Here is a 15357-nt window from a genome sequence, read left to right on the forward strand (position 1 = left end):
AAACAAAAAATATTTGAAGTTTGTAGCTTTTCTTATTTCTGAAATAATTGCATATAAATAATATATATATAAAAAAATTTGACATTCGGTCAACTTTACCTAGTCAGATATGGTCGAAAACTGCAATTGTAAGCTAATACTCTTACAGTATAGTAATATTCAATCATTTGTCTTCATTTTGAAAGTAATTGGAAGTCTCTAGGACAATATTTAGATTTATGGTGAATTTTTGAAAAAAATATTTGTTTACATCCGCGCGTTAAGAATTCATGCATTATTTTGTGATAATATTTTCTCTGTGTTGCTTTGATCGTTTTACAATGTGTTATATACCAAAATGATTGCAATTTAGTGTACATTACAACGAAAAAAAGTAACTTGTTACCTTCAACCGTTTTGCGCACAGCACGATTTGAATACAATTATATATGAAATTTCGTTTTTGCGCTATCATATATCGCATTATTTATATATGATAATGATAATTTTTTTCATTTCTGATGGTTGCATACTAAACTTCAGGCAATGACAAAAAAAGGAGCCAAAAATGAACTCTTAATCTTGAAAACTTAGCGCGCTGTGATTTTTTTAAAAAAATATTTTTTCCGCTTCCGCGCTCACTCCGAAACCCCTCCGGCACACAGGAGACAAATATTTTACCGCTCCGGCGTAAGAGGGTTCATGTTTTCTGCCATTTGTTAATGTGCTTCGTAAAGTTTAATGTTAATGTTTTCTGCCATTTTTTAATGTGTTTCACATAGTTAAGTGTTAAATGTTTTCTGCCATTTGTCCTCCTCTGTCGCCACTTTCAGACATCGCCTCACTCAAAAGGTAAGGTTCCACATTTTACTACATATGTACATACAGTATTTCTTGTACCCTGTACACTAATACACTTTATTTACAGGTCAGTCACAGTTACGTTAGGTATTGAAAGGTCCAAATTGTTGTATTTCATTGTTTATTGGTCAATTTAGCTTTATCATAAAATTTACTGTGGTGTTTTTCTAGGGCTTGGAACGAATTAGGCAATTTGCATGTAAAACGTAGTTCTAAATACAAAAAAATCAGGTAACGAAGGCAGCTTTGGAACGGATTAATTTTGTAACCTGAGGCAATACTGTACTATCGTACGATGGCTGAAATGCAAGCAAAACATTGTTGTCATCAGATTCAGTTAGGTTGTTTGTGGCAAAACAACTGTTTTCATTCAGTTCTTTATGGCTGTAGCATTTAAGCAACGATTATAATGTTACTAACGATACTTTTATCATTCTCTTTTGCTTTTTTAACTTATTTAACTAGAAGATATGATAGAGATGGAGGAAATGTCAGCATTCTGCAAAAGGTGACATTTTTCTCTCATTCTAGGCCAAGATTTACTTGTAAGTTCATCAAATCTGACATTAAAAATTTGTAGAACTACCATGCAGACCATAGTAAATGATTAGGCAAATGAATGAAATCCCACATTTTTATCAGAGTTACATACTACATATTAGGGCAAAATATCTGGCCATGACACTAACAAGTCTTGGGCACTATAAAGTGGATTGTGGTGCCTGTAGACTTTTGAATTTCGGTCAGCGATGATTTTCAGTTACCATCAAGCCCCTAGGAACAGAACCCCTCTCGGTAACCAGGGGCTGGCTGTATTGCTTAATTTCAAATATAATAAATGATTACCTTCACAGTTTGATGAATAAATCTTCCTGAAATTTAGCAATAATCTTATTATAAACTTAAAAACTGTTAACACAACTGTGCAAAATAACTAAGAAAATCTAGTATATTCAACAATAAGAGAGTGCCTTCTCACCTGTCTACCAGCATGAGCTGCATTGCTCACAACACTCCCAGGCCATACATGCTGATACTCCTCTTTAACAACACTTCTATCAGGAGATTCATTTCCATACCAGTACTGACGACTCCGATACAGAATCCCACACTTTTCGCATTCTAAAACATACCTGCAGAAAAACAAATGTACAAGAATGGTATGATGAGCAAAGGAAAAATAGCATAGGGTATACTGACAGACAAAAAGCAAATCACTCAAACACAGCATTTCAGCCTTTAACATCCTCAAAATTTAATCCTATAAAACCATTAACATAACTTTACAGCAATAGCAAAATGCCATTGGGTGATAACTTACCCTGACCAAGCATATTTGGCCAGTCCAAGCCAAGTGTTGTCTTTAGATGAAGAGGTTTTTGGGACTACTATTCTATGTTCACCCTCACTGCTACATCGCTTACAAATATAGATCTGCAAAACAAAACATTAAAGTTAGACCCATAAACTTACTACCAGGAAGTTTCAAAATAGCTATTACTGTAACTGCTTGCTTGATATTAATAATCCATGTCCGTACTGCAAGACCTCTGTTGCTCAATATATCACTACCACCTCTGCTGTGATGCCTATTGTAAAATTCCAACACTCATGTCTTTCCTGGTGTGCTTTGAACAATCTCCAGCTACTCTTTTCAATTATCCAACTCTTATGGTGCTCACAGGAGCCCAGTTGACACTGCTATATGCTATTCTCCTAGGGGTTGTGCAGAGCAAAGGCCAAATCATCATCATCTCTTTCATCATTACTTCCTCTACATACAGAGCTTCTGTAATTTCCCTCAGGGTATTGTCTCCCACTCTACCCTGTTGTATGACTTCTAATATTTTTCTTAATGCTTTACTTTCAAAATCAACAAATTCTTTTAAGACATATTTGTCCCTCAAAATTCATGGAGATTTTGGGGTACTAGCCTCCATGAAAATAAGCAATTTTCAAATAACTCTTGACCCATCCAAGAGTCCTAAAGTTTGTGAGAGAGAGAGAGAGAGAGAGAGAGAGAGAGAGAGAGAGAGAGAGAGAGAGAGAGAGAGAGAGAGAGAGAGAGAGAGAGAAGAGAGAGAAGAGAGAGCGAGAAGAGAGAGAGAGAGAGAGAGAGAGAGAGAGAGAGAGCCATAAATGAGTTATCAAATTTATGTAACTATACTAACTAAAACAAATTATGGTAATCTTAAAAATATATATCACTCATCTTATACATATGTAAGGATGCCTTACACAATGAATCTCCAACATTGAGCAATAATGATAATAAAATGACAAACTATATGCTGAAGCAATTCTTGCCATACAATTACCATACTTACACATAGGGTGAAAGAAGCCAGGACTCTGAGATTGACCTTCAGGAAATACATTGTGATTTCCGTTAGATTATCTTTGCTTTCTCATTTCTTTGAAAGTTGGTTTATAAGGTGCAACTGCTTTGTCTGCCATTTCATTTGCTTTCAAAGGTGTATATCACAGACAAGTCAATATCATGCAAACTGTCTACGAATGTAGTGAATCTACACATCCTTATTTCCCAAATCTCAAGAGTTTGGATTGCAGATGTTGCATTGAGAGAAAGTACTAGATGACTTTGACACCTTTGGTGTTATACTCTTTGGATTCTGGATGGCCAGGGGCACTGCCCAGTATCAATAAGACCTTAACAGCTAATCCCTTACTGGCAAGGTATATTATGACTTTAGAGACAAAACACCAATGAAACCACCCTAGCAAAAGCATTCTGATAGTCCATACCATTTAGTCATGTATCAAAAATATGTACTGGTATGTGGGATTTATCTTTTCCCCTCGAGGCTCCAGATTACCAGCTTTATTAATTAGGACTGCCCTTATCATAAACAATAGCATTTACACAAAACAGCAGCACCATCCTCTCTTTTCTTGCCTTAAAATCTGGTGCTTGACTCTTCTTGACTTATAACTGTCTTTGGCATTTGTTTCATGAACAAATGAGTTTCATCTGCACTAAATACCTACCCTGGTATACATTCTTGCTACTTTATTAGTTTTTTATAGCATTCAGAAACTCCTTAGCAGCCTCTTGGTTGGTAGAAGCTGCTGGTTCTGTAATTTTTACATTCTGTGGTTCAAAACTTCTAAAATTATAAAACCTTTATTTCACGGCTTAGATTTCAGCAGAGATTTATCCTTCACCTTCTACTTGGCTTACAGATTCATTTAAAGACAACTGCTTTTTTACAAATAATTTTCATGTTTAATAGGGCACCTTTTTTATAGCAATCCAGCACCGACAGAAAAGGAGCTCACTCACATGCAATGCATTTGGTATTTTTTTCATATTTTATTGCTTCTGCCTGTACAGAATTTAACAGCTTACAAGCCCTCTCCTCAAAACTTACAATGAAATAGGAGGAAGAAGCGGGACTGCTTCTATGATTCTGGTAAGAAAAATAGAAAGGAAACTCGGTATGCAAGCTTACACTATCAAATGCCCAACTAGCAAGTGTATGTTCAAGTCCTACCCTCAACCTGTGTGGAAAGAGAAGTAGAAGGATAATGAGGGGAAGGTGGAGAGGCCAGTCACTTGCATCCTTCTTACCTCTAGAATCGTACACCATAGGCAAGATGCAACTTGTCCTCTTGAAGGAGTCGGGTAAGCAAAAACAACTTTTGAGCATCCATCACTGGTCCAAGGAAAAGAGGTTCCAAGAACCTGTGGGTAGACCCAAAAGAAGAAAGATATAAATGTGGTCATAATGAGACCGCATCTATCGTCCAATCCAACATATTCTTCGGAGTGATGAAAAGTACCAAGCCACTGGCACTGCTTGCTCTCCAACTGCAGAGGAATTCCTCAAGATATCTTAGGACTCGGAGGAAGATATGTTGTTAGAAACTTCTGTATTAGAAGTCAGAAGTGGATAAAGGTATTGACATTTAATGAAGGTTGTTGATCCTTTGTAGGTACGGCAACACACTATTAGGACAAGATCTGGATCAACCAATACAAAGTCCAAAGCGCAGGAGATCATGAAGGATTCAGGCTCCTCAACAGATATCGAAAGATTGCACATCTGAGACGGAGTCAAGACATGACAACTGCCTTTTGAAGGGTGATGCTGAAAACAAACCATGCAAATCGTTTATCTTCTTAGCCAACGATGTTGAGAGATTAGATGATGATTCTTGCGAGGTATGTGCACAGTAGACTAGTCTAATACCTTCCAGAGACCGAGGTCCCTGTGATGGCAAGACAGAGAAGTTTCTCATGAGTGGTCGAATCTCAACTTAGAAGGAACAATACTACTTAGTGAATGACTAAGGTGAATGTGGACCTGTCTTCACAGTTGAATCAGAGAAGTGAACTCTCATGATTCAGATCATAAAAAAAGTCCCGTAGATGACGACAACCAGTGAAGGCAGCTCTAATCCCTGGCGTTATACAGAGGACTGAATAAGTTATTCCACTATTACATTGCTGCTCAGTGAGATAGTTGGTGCTTGCAATGAAGGTGGAGAGTCTTTTAGTAATGAAAACAGATTGTACTGCCTGAAGAACTGCTTCTTGTGAGTTGGATCAGGGAGGAACTTTCTTATCTACTCTAGAAGCAGAGCTAGTCAGCCAGGGAACAGAAGTCTTCTCTTAATCATTTTCAATTTGAGGTGAACAAAGAATAACTGAACACCTTACAAATTATAAAATGTATATTAGAGGACAAAACTCAAATTGTCTGAAGAAAATCATTCTGTGTCATCACAGGGGCCAATGGGGCAGGTGTGATGGAACAGAAGACTAAACTACAGACTTCTGTTATACCATGGGGTAAACAGAAAGATGATAATGAGTCTAATGAGATATATCTCTGTCTGAAAATTCTTGCAATGGCAAATGTGAAGCACAAGACATGGGCCTTATGCAAGCATTCTGAGCCAACCAGAGACCTAAGTTTGTGATGGCCAACAGAGAGATTCGAACTGGTAGTTAATCCTTGATAGAAGAGAAACAATACTAAGATGAACAAAATCTCAGAGAGAAGGCAGTGCACTGCCCCTTGCCTGACTTCTTATACTGAGTCACCTGATAGTGCATTCCATGTTGGAATGCATTCAGCTTACAACCATAGAGCACAAAAAAGATATGCTCAAGCACCTGCATTTTAACCGAAATGGGAGGGAAAGAAACCCTCTTGTTTGATGATAATGCAAATGTTGTGTTGTTATTGGTAAACAATACCAATAGCCATCTCACATCAAAACCGGAAACTCTTGAGAGGCCCGAAAGGCTGTCCTGAGTTTCAAGTTAATTAAGTTTGTCTCGGTCACATACCAGAAGTATCAACTTACAAATATGCGACTATTACTCGGACGGTGTAACTATTATTATTATTATAAAGGATTAGTTTATCCAGACCTCTGAGCCTAATAAAGGCTCTTCTCAGGATGGTGCAACTGATACATATGCATGTAGAGAGGAGAACATACCTACTATGTTCATAGGTTCCTGCATATCATGCTCCAGCCTAATTCTTCTTCATTCAAGAGACAAGAATAAGGACTGGAAGCAGACCTCCTTCATTCTCTAATGAAGAGAGCAAAGTTGAAGCTGTCCCAAAGGGAGGCTTCTACAGTGATAATAGGGCATTGAAGACAACTAGTTCAAGCCGAACTGGCTGTTCCCAAAACAGTAGCACTGGAGAGGCATTCAAACTTCTCGGTAGTATCCATCCTGAATAGATTGATATATGTTCGGTAAGATCTTAAGTTTGAACCAATAACATAGCCTCTCAGATGCAAACTCTGGGGGGTAGATTTCATAGACTTCCTCTTATTCCCTTGTTCATCCCAGTGTAACCAAGAAGTAGAGGGAAAAATGAGAGAGGGGGATTGACTGTTCTTGTCCACTCTTTTCTGAACTTGTGGTGCTCTCACTCTGTCAAACACAGCAATATTTCCTATAACTATTTTGTTCGCGTTCAGTTGAGCAGAGTTAAATGTAGTAAAAGCTGGTGAGAACTTGCCACGTCTTGCTGTGCATCTATCTTCTACGTGATCTAACCTCACGAAGAGAGGTTTGACCACTACACAGAGAACCTCCTCCTATCTCCTTCAGATGCCTTGTCCCGAGGGACAGCGACATCGATCTTGGCACCTGAAGGATAGCCATTCCTGGCTTTCACATGTGGGTCCGAGCCACCAACATGGCTTGGTCCGTTCTCTCGCCATGTGCCACAGTCATAACAGACAGAAGACTACTCATCACTGTCTGTGGGTGTACGGCCCACCTTGGAGGTTGTACATTCATACACACTCGTACATGAGTACCCAACACAGCCCTGGTTCCATGAGCAGCACCCTTGGAACCAGAGACAGGAGAATGAACCTGGGTTCAAACTCCTGGGGCTCCTGAGACGCTATATTTTGGGGATAGCGTCCCGGTTCCTACTCTGGAAGGAGCAGGTAAGCCGAAGAGACAGCCAACTGCTTCCTCCCCAGGGAAAGGATGCAGATCCTTAGAATTTCGAGGCAAGACTTCTCATCGAGCAGAGAAACTACCTTCCTCTTCTTAGGCTGTGGGAGCCTTCAAAGAGGGAGGCGAGGAGGCGTCAGATGATGAAAACGAAGATGATGACCTCTGTGAAAACTCGCTGTAACATGTGAAGGTAGGGTGCTATGTTATGGCAAGGGACCACACTGATCAAGAGCAGAGAGTTCATTCAGTGGAGCTGGGCTGCGGCAGAGCTGGCTAGTCGAGCAGAGTCGAGTGAGCTGAGCAGATCACCACTATATAATTATGAATGGTAACTGTCCACAAAGAACTATCACTTCTTCCCAATTAACTGTTCTCCCTTGAGGCCAAAGCTCCAAGAAGAATAAAGAGGGATTCTGTGTCTGCTGTCCTACGTGTTCGGACCCTAGGGTCCAAGACACGAGGACAATACTTGACCATTCACCTAGAAGGTGTTGCATGCCGTACCAAGCTCTGCTTAGCTCCAAACTAGACTGAAGAGCAAACTTATCTGTAGGTACTGGTAAAGGTTCAACTCGCTATCCAAGTACTCGTGATAGCGAGTGCTCAGTAAGTGCTAGAATTTGTAAGAATTCCCACATTAGGCAAGAAAACCTAACTCTTGCAAGACAATAATTGTATCGCCCTGGTGCTCGGCAATATGATGAAGCCGAGCACTCAGTGAGCGCCAACAAAACCAAGGGACCCAGGCACTGGGCAAGACTCCCGATTATTGTAATAATTATCAGGAATACCCATTGCCCAAGTGGAAATCACAGAAAACCAAATCACTTAGAATGTTAGCGAGACTCCTGATTTTTGTAATACAGGCAGTCCCCAGTTATCGGTGGACTCGGTTATCAGCGATCCGGTTTTATGGTGCTTGTCTAGCCCCATAAAATCTACTATTTATGGTGCCATAACGGGGGGAGTTCCAGTTATCAACGCTATACAGGTTCTTAAGGCACGTCATAACCGGTTATCCCGTCATCGGTACCATAAGCGCCATTATGGTGCCATAGATCTCTGAGTTTCGGTTAATAGCGGTTTTCACTTATTGGCACACCCATAGGAATGGAAACCCTGCTGATAACCGGGGACTGCCTAACAATTATCAGGGATGTCTGTCTCACCTGAGTGTTTGGAAATTACAGAAAATAATAACACTGAAAATGCCAGAAATTCCAAGGAAATTGAGCATTCAGTGAGATTCTTGGGTATTGTAATAACAATTAGGAATTCACTACTTGCCTGAGTGTTTGCAGATCATAGAAGACCAAAACACTTGGAATATTAAAAATTCCAAAGCAAGCGTTCGGCAAGACTACCGAATTTCATCAAATGATCATCGGGGAGGGATCCCTCACTGACTCCTGTAGAAATGGAGGAGCAACAGGCATAAAAACCAGTCCTATATGAGAGCATTTAAGACTGGAATGTGAATACAATTTAACAGAATATGCACTCAAGGCTCCCAAAACGCAAGAACCCATAGGGGGCTGGGAATTGAAATCCGTTCAAAGGGCAGAAAGATCCTTGTAGAACATAGTCTCCAGGTGTTCAAATTCTAAGAATCTAAACACCAGATGTCAAAATGGTGAGAGGCCTTTTCAGCATTGACAGAAGATCCTTCCTCAACGACGTGGTCGCACATCCGGTGGGACCATAAGATCCTTCCAGGAACATAGTCCACTAACGCTGAATCCTGTGGAGAGCACTTTGCAGGATCCCTCCTATTCACCTTGCCCCCCTCCCAGTGTAGCCATAGCAAGTAGAGGGAATAGGTGAGGAAGATTGGACACCCACTCGCCTTACTAGCAGAACTAGCAGGAGAAGTGAGTCGCGGGCAGCCATCAACCTCCGGTGATGACTGTGATGCGAGTCTAGGAGTGTTCTTGCCTTGGAGAAATGATTTCTCAAGGAGGGTAATGAAACTTTCATACTGCAGGAGAAACGTTCGCTGCCACCGAGACCGGTTGGTCACGTTCGTCTGGGTGGAGTTGAGTGTCCTAACTGGTGAGGGCCAGTAACATTCTCTGACACGTCCCAGTTCTCATTGAGGCCAGAACCTCTCAAGAGGACTGAACTGAATGGGGGACCCCTACCAGTCTCACTGCGTGCATGGTCCCACGTGACCGTCACGTCAACCCAGGGTACCAAGCGATCACCAGTAAGGCGTGAGTCACCTGAGCGACTCCTTTCTTCCACTCTGTGCCCGAGTTGTGACGATGAGCGGACTCAGCGTCAACGACTCTAGGTGCACACGAACCCATAGATTTGTGTGCTCTTGGGGTATCTTGCGACCAAGTGCCCAACATGGCACTAGTCTTAGGGGCAGAACCTGTAGTACTAGCAGAAGTGCAAACCAAAGTTTGTGCTTCTACAGCTCTTGACACACTAGACCGTGGGGACAGCGTGACAGTTCCTTTTCCTGAAGGAACAGGTGAGTTAACGGAAGACCCAACTGCCTCCTCAGTTCGATGAGGAAGACCCTCGGAACTCCCGTGACGAGACTTCTTGGGGGGGGGGGGGGGGGGGGGGGGGAGACTAATTTCTCCTTCTCCAGCAGGGAGCCTTAGAAGTCTAAGGGGAGGAGGTTGAAGAAAAATATGATGATTATGAAGAGGATGATGATGACACTTGACGAGCTCCGTTCCTCCTCGACTTCTCCAAATTTTGCAAGACTTCTTCTAAAGGAGGAGGCACATTTACTAGTAGAAGTATAGTTAATAATCACAAGGCAACCACAAAGGCTTTGTCCAGTGACAAAACTCCAGGATAACACTGTCAAATTAATATGATTTCAGCCGGGGAACACCACACATACTCGAGGGCCAATATCACAGTATGCTACGAGTTACAGGTGCAATTCTGAGGTTAGGATAGTCAACATGAAGTGAAATCCAACCATCTACTGCTGTAATCACCTATCACCACTGTTAGCCTGTAAAAGAAAGAAAATATGATTAAAAAAATAAGGATACTCCTCTCACTGCCCTCTGAAATGAGGGGAGATTCCTCAAACGCCAACACCACACAAAACCCCCCTTCTATCTTTGGCCAATAAACTAGCAAAAGGACAAAAGAGGAGAAAAAATACTAGAAGAAAAACAAAAGACAAACCTCCGAAGTTCCCCTCGGTAATTTCCAAAGCTTAAATGTAAATTTCAAACTAATACACTGTCTCGCCCTCATGTTAAAGGGCAAAAATATGTATTCAGGGTGTTGGCACACACTTAGCAAACAAAGGAGAAAGATGGCTAGGAAGGCTATTACAAAAAGTGGGTCTGTATATTAATTACTAAAGTCAATTAATTATTAACACCAAACATAATACAGTGGTCCCCCTGTATTTGCGGGGGATGTGTACCAGGCCCCCTGTGAATAGTTAGACTCCGCGAATAGTTGGAACCCCTATAAAAATGCTGAAAACAGCCTATTTTGCTGGTTAAAACTCAAGAAAAACCCACTACATATTTTAATACTTGGTTTTTTAAATAATTTTATCACAAAAAGTACATTTCATGATGAAATGGATAAACAACCAGGAATTTCTGGATATTTCTTATAGAAAAATGCCACAAATAGGTGAATTTTCCGTGAATAATGGGGGGAAATGTTCCCAAGAGAAATCCGCAAATGCGCGAGTCTGTGAATCAGGAGAATGCGAATACAGGGATTCACTGTACATAGTAAATATATATTCTTTCAAAATAATACAAGAAAAATCTCACCAGGAAAATCGTGATTAAGGGCTAGTTAGCTAGAGCTCACAAACATAAGTCTTCATTGGAAGATTGCCGAAAGCAAAGTGGAGTGTTTACATCTGATAGCAGGTGGGCCTACCAGATGGGAGTTACTACCTAACCACCTTGTTCAAGAATTTAACGGCCATATTCCAGCCTATGCTGAAAGTAATTCCTAATGTAAAGGACCTAGGGTTTGTAAATCGTGTAGGAACAAATTAATTTTTCATTAAAAGTTCCTCATACATATCACCAGATTCCTCACATACGACATCATCATAAGGATTCCAGTCTGGTTCTGGTGAGTTGATTTCAGCTTCATCGTCACTATCATACAAATCATCTTTGGTACTATCAATGGCATTCTTTAAATGATTTTAAGACACTCTATTTTCACATTCCCCCATGCTTTTATAACAAAATTGCAGTGAACATCAAGTGAGGCAGCATGCAAAGCTGTTTGTAGCTGTTTCGAACAATTCACTCATATGAACGATAATTTTGTATGATAATTATCGTTCATTATTGTATTGTTATTAGAGGTTGCAAAATATGTGTGAAAAACATGATATACAATCTGCTTTGTTAAACTCCAGCATTGATAACTTACAAAAGGAATGTATCTCTAAATTAAGTTCCATTTGGCAACTAAAGACTGAAAATATTGGTAAAGCACTATCAGCTGTTTATTTTAAGGCTGTAAACAAAACAAAAATGCAAATGGTGCATTATTGCTCTATTCATATATTGTAATACAATAATATAAGCAATATGATTAGGCACAGTAAAACGAGTTTTATTAAAATTCTCAGTATTCTCAATACAACTATTATTCAAATTTTACTGTAATCTGGTATAAGGCATAGAAATTTGTTATGTTCATGAATTCAAATTTTACATTTCATTTTGCATTCTATATGAATTCTTTTGGTATAACCTAATTACTACATAGATATAAATATTATTGTTACTAAGTAATCAAATGTCTGAAGCCAATGTGTGCAATAAAATTGATTAAAACATAAATATCTCTCTCTCTCTCTCTCTCTCTCTCTCTCTCTCGAAGCGATTGTAAACCTGTATTGACATAAACAACCGAATTGAGAAACAGCCGATTGCTGACATCATTTACCGTAATCATTGAGTGTTTATTAACCCTTTAACACCAATTGGACGTATTAAACGTCGACAAAAATTGTCTGTCGGGTGCCGATTGGACGTATGGTTCGTCGATAAAAAAAGTTTTTTAAAAAATTCATGGAAAAATACTTATAGGCCTACCAGGCGAAAACTTTTGAATCACGCACCTTGAGGGAAGCTGGGAGCTCACATATCAAGGCGTTGTTTTGTTTGCAATCATTACGCAGGCGCGCAAGCAAGAATTTCTTTCTTATCGCACTAAAAAGTATCAGTGACACATCTCAGAAATTATTTCGTCACTGACATAATTTTTGCACCATTTTAAATTAGCCGTTACATGGAGTATTATATATGAAAATGTGCGCAATTTCATGTAGAATACAACAAAAAATACTCATGATTTTAGCTTTTATCATTTTTGAAATATTTTCATATAAATAAAGATAAGTGCCAAAATATCAACGTTCGGTCAACTTTGACTCTACCGAAATGGTTGAAAAACGCAATTGTAGGCTAAAACTCTTATATTCTAGTAATATTCAATCATTTACCTTCATTTTGAAACAAATTGGAAGTCTCTAGAACAATATTTAGAATTATGGTGAATTTTTTAAAACATCTTTTTTTATGTCCGCGCATTACGAATTCATGCATCATTTTGTGATAATATTTTTTCTGTGTTGCTTTGATCACTTTACAATGTGTTATATACCAAAATGATCACAATTTAGTGTACAATACAACGAAAAAAAATTAACTCATTAGCTTTAACCGTTTTGCTCACAGCGCGATTTGAATACAATTATATATGAAATTTTTTTTCGTGCTATCATATATCGCATTATTTATACTATATGATAATGATATTTTTTTCATTTCTGATGGTTGCATACAAAACTTCAGGCAATGACAAAAAAAGGAGCCAAAAATGAACTCTTAATCTTGAAAACTAAGCGCGCTGTGATTTTTTGAAAAAAATATTTTTTCCGCTTCGGCGCTCACTCCGAGACCCCCTCGGCATACGGGAAACTATTTTTATTATACCCCTTTGGCGTTAAAGGGTTAAGAGCTCCGTTAAAATTGTAAAGTTGTTAAACCCTGCCAATTCTCAATGGTGGCTTCCATTAAGTAAAAATAAATTGCAGCTTTGTTCAACTCTCAAGCAATGGAGATCTCAAGAAAGACTAGTACTAGTAAATCAAAGCTGCAAGTTATAGCCGAGGCTGGATAAAAACAAATAACAGCCAGGCGAAAGTGATGTTCGGAACTGGAGAAATCGCTTCTAATGCTTATAGTACAATGAAGTAATATGTGCAAGTTTTCAACCAAACTTCGTTAATTTACAAGAAAAGGTATCTAAGAATTATATCTCTTCTAACAACTAATGGCAATGAAGATATCGATAATACTCAACCAGCCAAGATTTTGAGAATGTAAATAATATCAAACACAAGTGGAGTACATGACGATGTTTATATTCTGTATTACAGTAACATCAAGACTCAGAGGTCTGGAAAATCTAATCTTTATTCTTATTATTAATATCATAATTATTATTATTATTATTACAGTAAATATATGATAGTAATACTGTCATTGGATACACAAGCAAAACAACCTTTTTTCAAGCTATCATTATTATTAGCCTTTTAACGCCGATTGGACGTATTAAACGTTGACAAAAATTGTCTGTCGGGTGCCGAACCGACGTATGGTACGTCGACGAAAAAAAAGTTTTTACAAAAATTTGCGGGAAAAGAGTTATAGGCCTACTAGGCAAATACTTTTGAATCACACGCCTTGAGGGATGCTAGGAGCTCACGGATCAAAGCGTTGTTTTGTTTACAATCGTTACCCAGGCGCGCAAGCGCGAATTTCTTTCTTCTCGCACTAAAAAGCATCAACGACACATCTCAGAAATTATTTCGTCACTTTGATATAATTTTTGCACCATTTTATATTAGCCGTTACATGGAGTATTGTATATGAAAATGTGCGCAATTTCATGTAGAATACAACAAAAAACAACTCATGGTTGTAGCTTTTATCAGTTTTGAAATATTTTCATATAAATAACAATAAGTGCCAAAATTTCAACCTTCGGTCAACTTTGACTCTACCAAAATGGTCAAAAAACACAATTGTAAGCTAAAACTCCTACATCTAGTAATATTCAATCATTTACCTTTATTTTGCAACAAATTGGAAGTCTCTAACACAATATTTCGATTTATGGTGAATTTTTGAAAAAACTTTTTTCCTTACGTCCATGCGGTAACTCTTCCGAAAAAAATCTGAAATTTTTTCGTCCAATTGTCGTAATGTTTGCACCATTTTAAATTAGCCATTACATAAAGTTTTATATATGAAAATGTGTGCAATGTCATGTAGAATACAACAAAAAACAACCCATGGTTGTAGCTTTTATCAGTTTTGAAATATTTTCATATAAATAAAGATAAGTGCCAAAATTTCAACCTTCGGTCAACTCTGACTCTACCGAAATGGTAAAAAAACAGAACTGTAAGCTAAAACTATTACATTCTAGTAATATTCAATCATTTACCTTTATTTTGCAACAAATTAGAATTCTCTAGCACAATATTTCAATTTATGGTGAATTTATGGAAAAAACTTTTTCCTTATGTCCGCGCGGTAACTCTTCCAAAAAAATCATACATTTTTTCGTCCGATTGTTGTAATGTTTGCACCATTTTAAATTAGCCGTTACATAAAGTTTTATATATGGAAATGTGCGCAATTTTATGTAGAATACAACATATAACAACCCATGGTTGTAGCTTTTATCAGTTTTGAAATATTTTCATATAAATAACGATATAGAAAAAATTTGTCCTTCGGTCAACTTTAACTCGACCAAAATGGTCGAAAACTGCAATTGTAAGCTACAATACTTACAGTCTAGTAATATTCAATCAATTAACTTCATTTTGCAACAAACAGGAAGTCTCTAGCATAATATTTCGATTTATGGTGAATTTGTGAAAACAGCTTTTTTTTACGTCCGCGCATTACGAATTCATGCATCATATTGTGATAATATTTTCTCTCTGTTGCTTTGATCGTTTTACAATTTGCTATATACCAAAATCATTGAAATTTAGTGTACAA

The 15357-nt window shown here is 38.4% G+C and overlaps 1 protein-coding gene across 7 annotated transcripts in view; it reads right to left on the reverse strand.

The window, feature by feature from the left end:
- LOC135210966 (zinc finger FYVE domain-containing protein 1-like) overlaps positions 1-15357 on the reverse strand; it is a 450218-nt gene that overhangs the window by 127865 nt on the left and 306996 nt on the right. For all 7 annotated transcript variants that reach the window (XM_064243949.1, XM_064243953.1, XM_064243952.1 and 4 more), the window contains 2 exons: positions 2162-2274; positions 1820-1973 (listed from right to left, as the gene is read on the reverse strand). In XM_064243949.1, coding sequence (XP_064100019.1) covers positions 1820-1973; positions 2162-2274 — 267 coding nt within the window. The remainder of the gene's footprint in view (positions 1-1819; positions 1974-2161; positions 2275-15357) is intronic.

The sequence above is a fragment of the Macrobrachium nipponense genome, chromosome 4, assembly GCF_015104395.2.
Source record: "Macrobrachium nipponense isolate FS-2020 chromosome 4, ASM1510439v2, whole genome shotgun sequence".
In the NCBI taxonomy this organism is placed as follows: Eukaryota; Metazoa; Arthropoda; class Malacostraca; order Decapoda; family Palaemonidae; genus Macrobrachium; species Macrobrachium nipponense.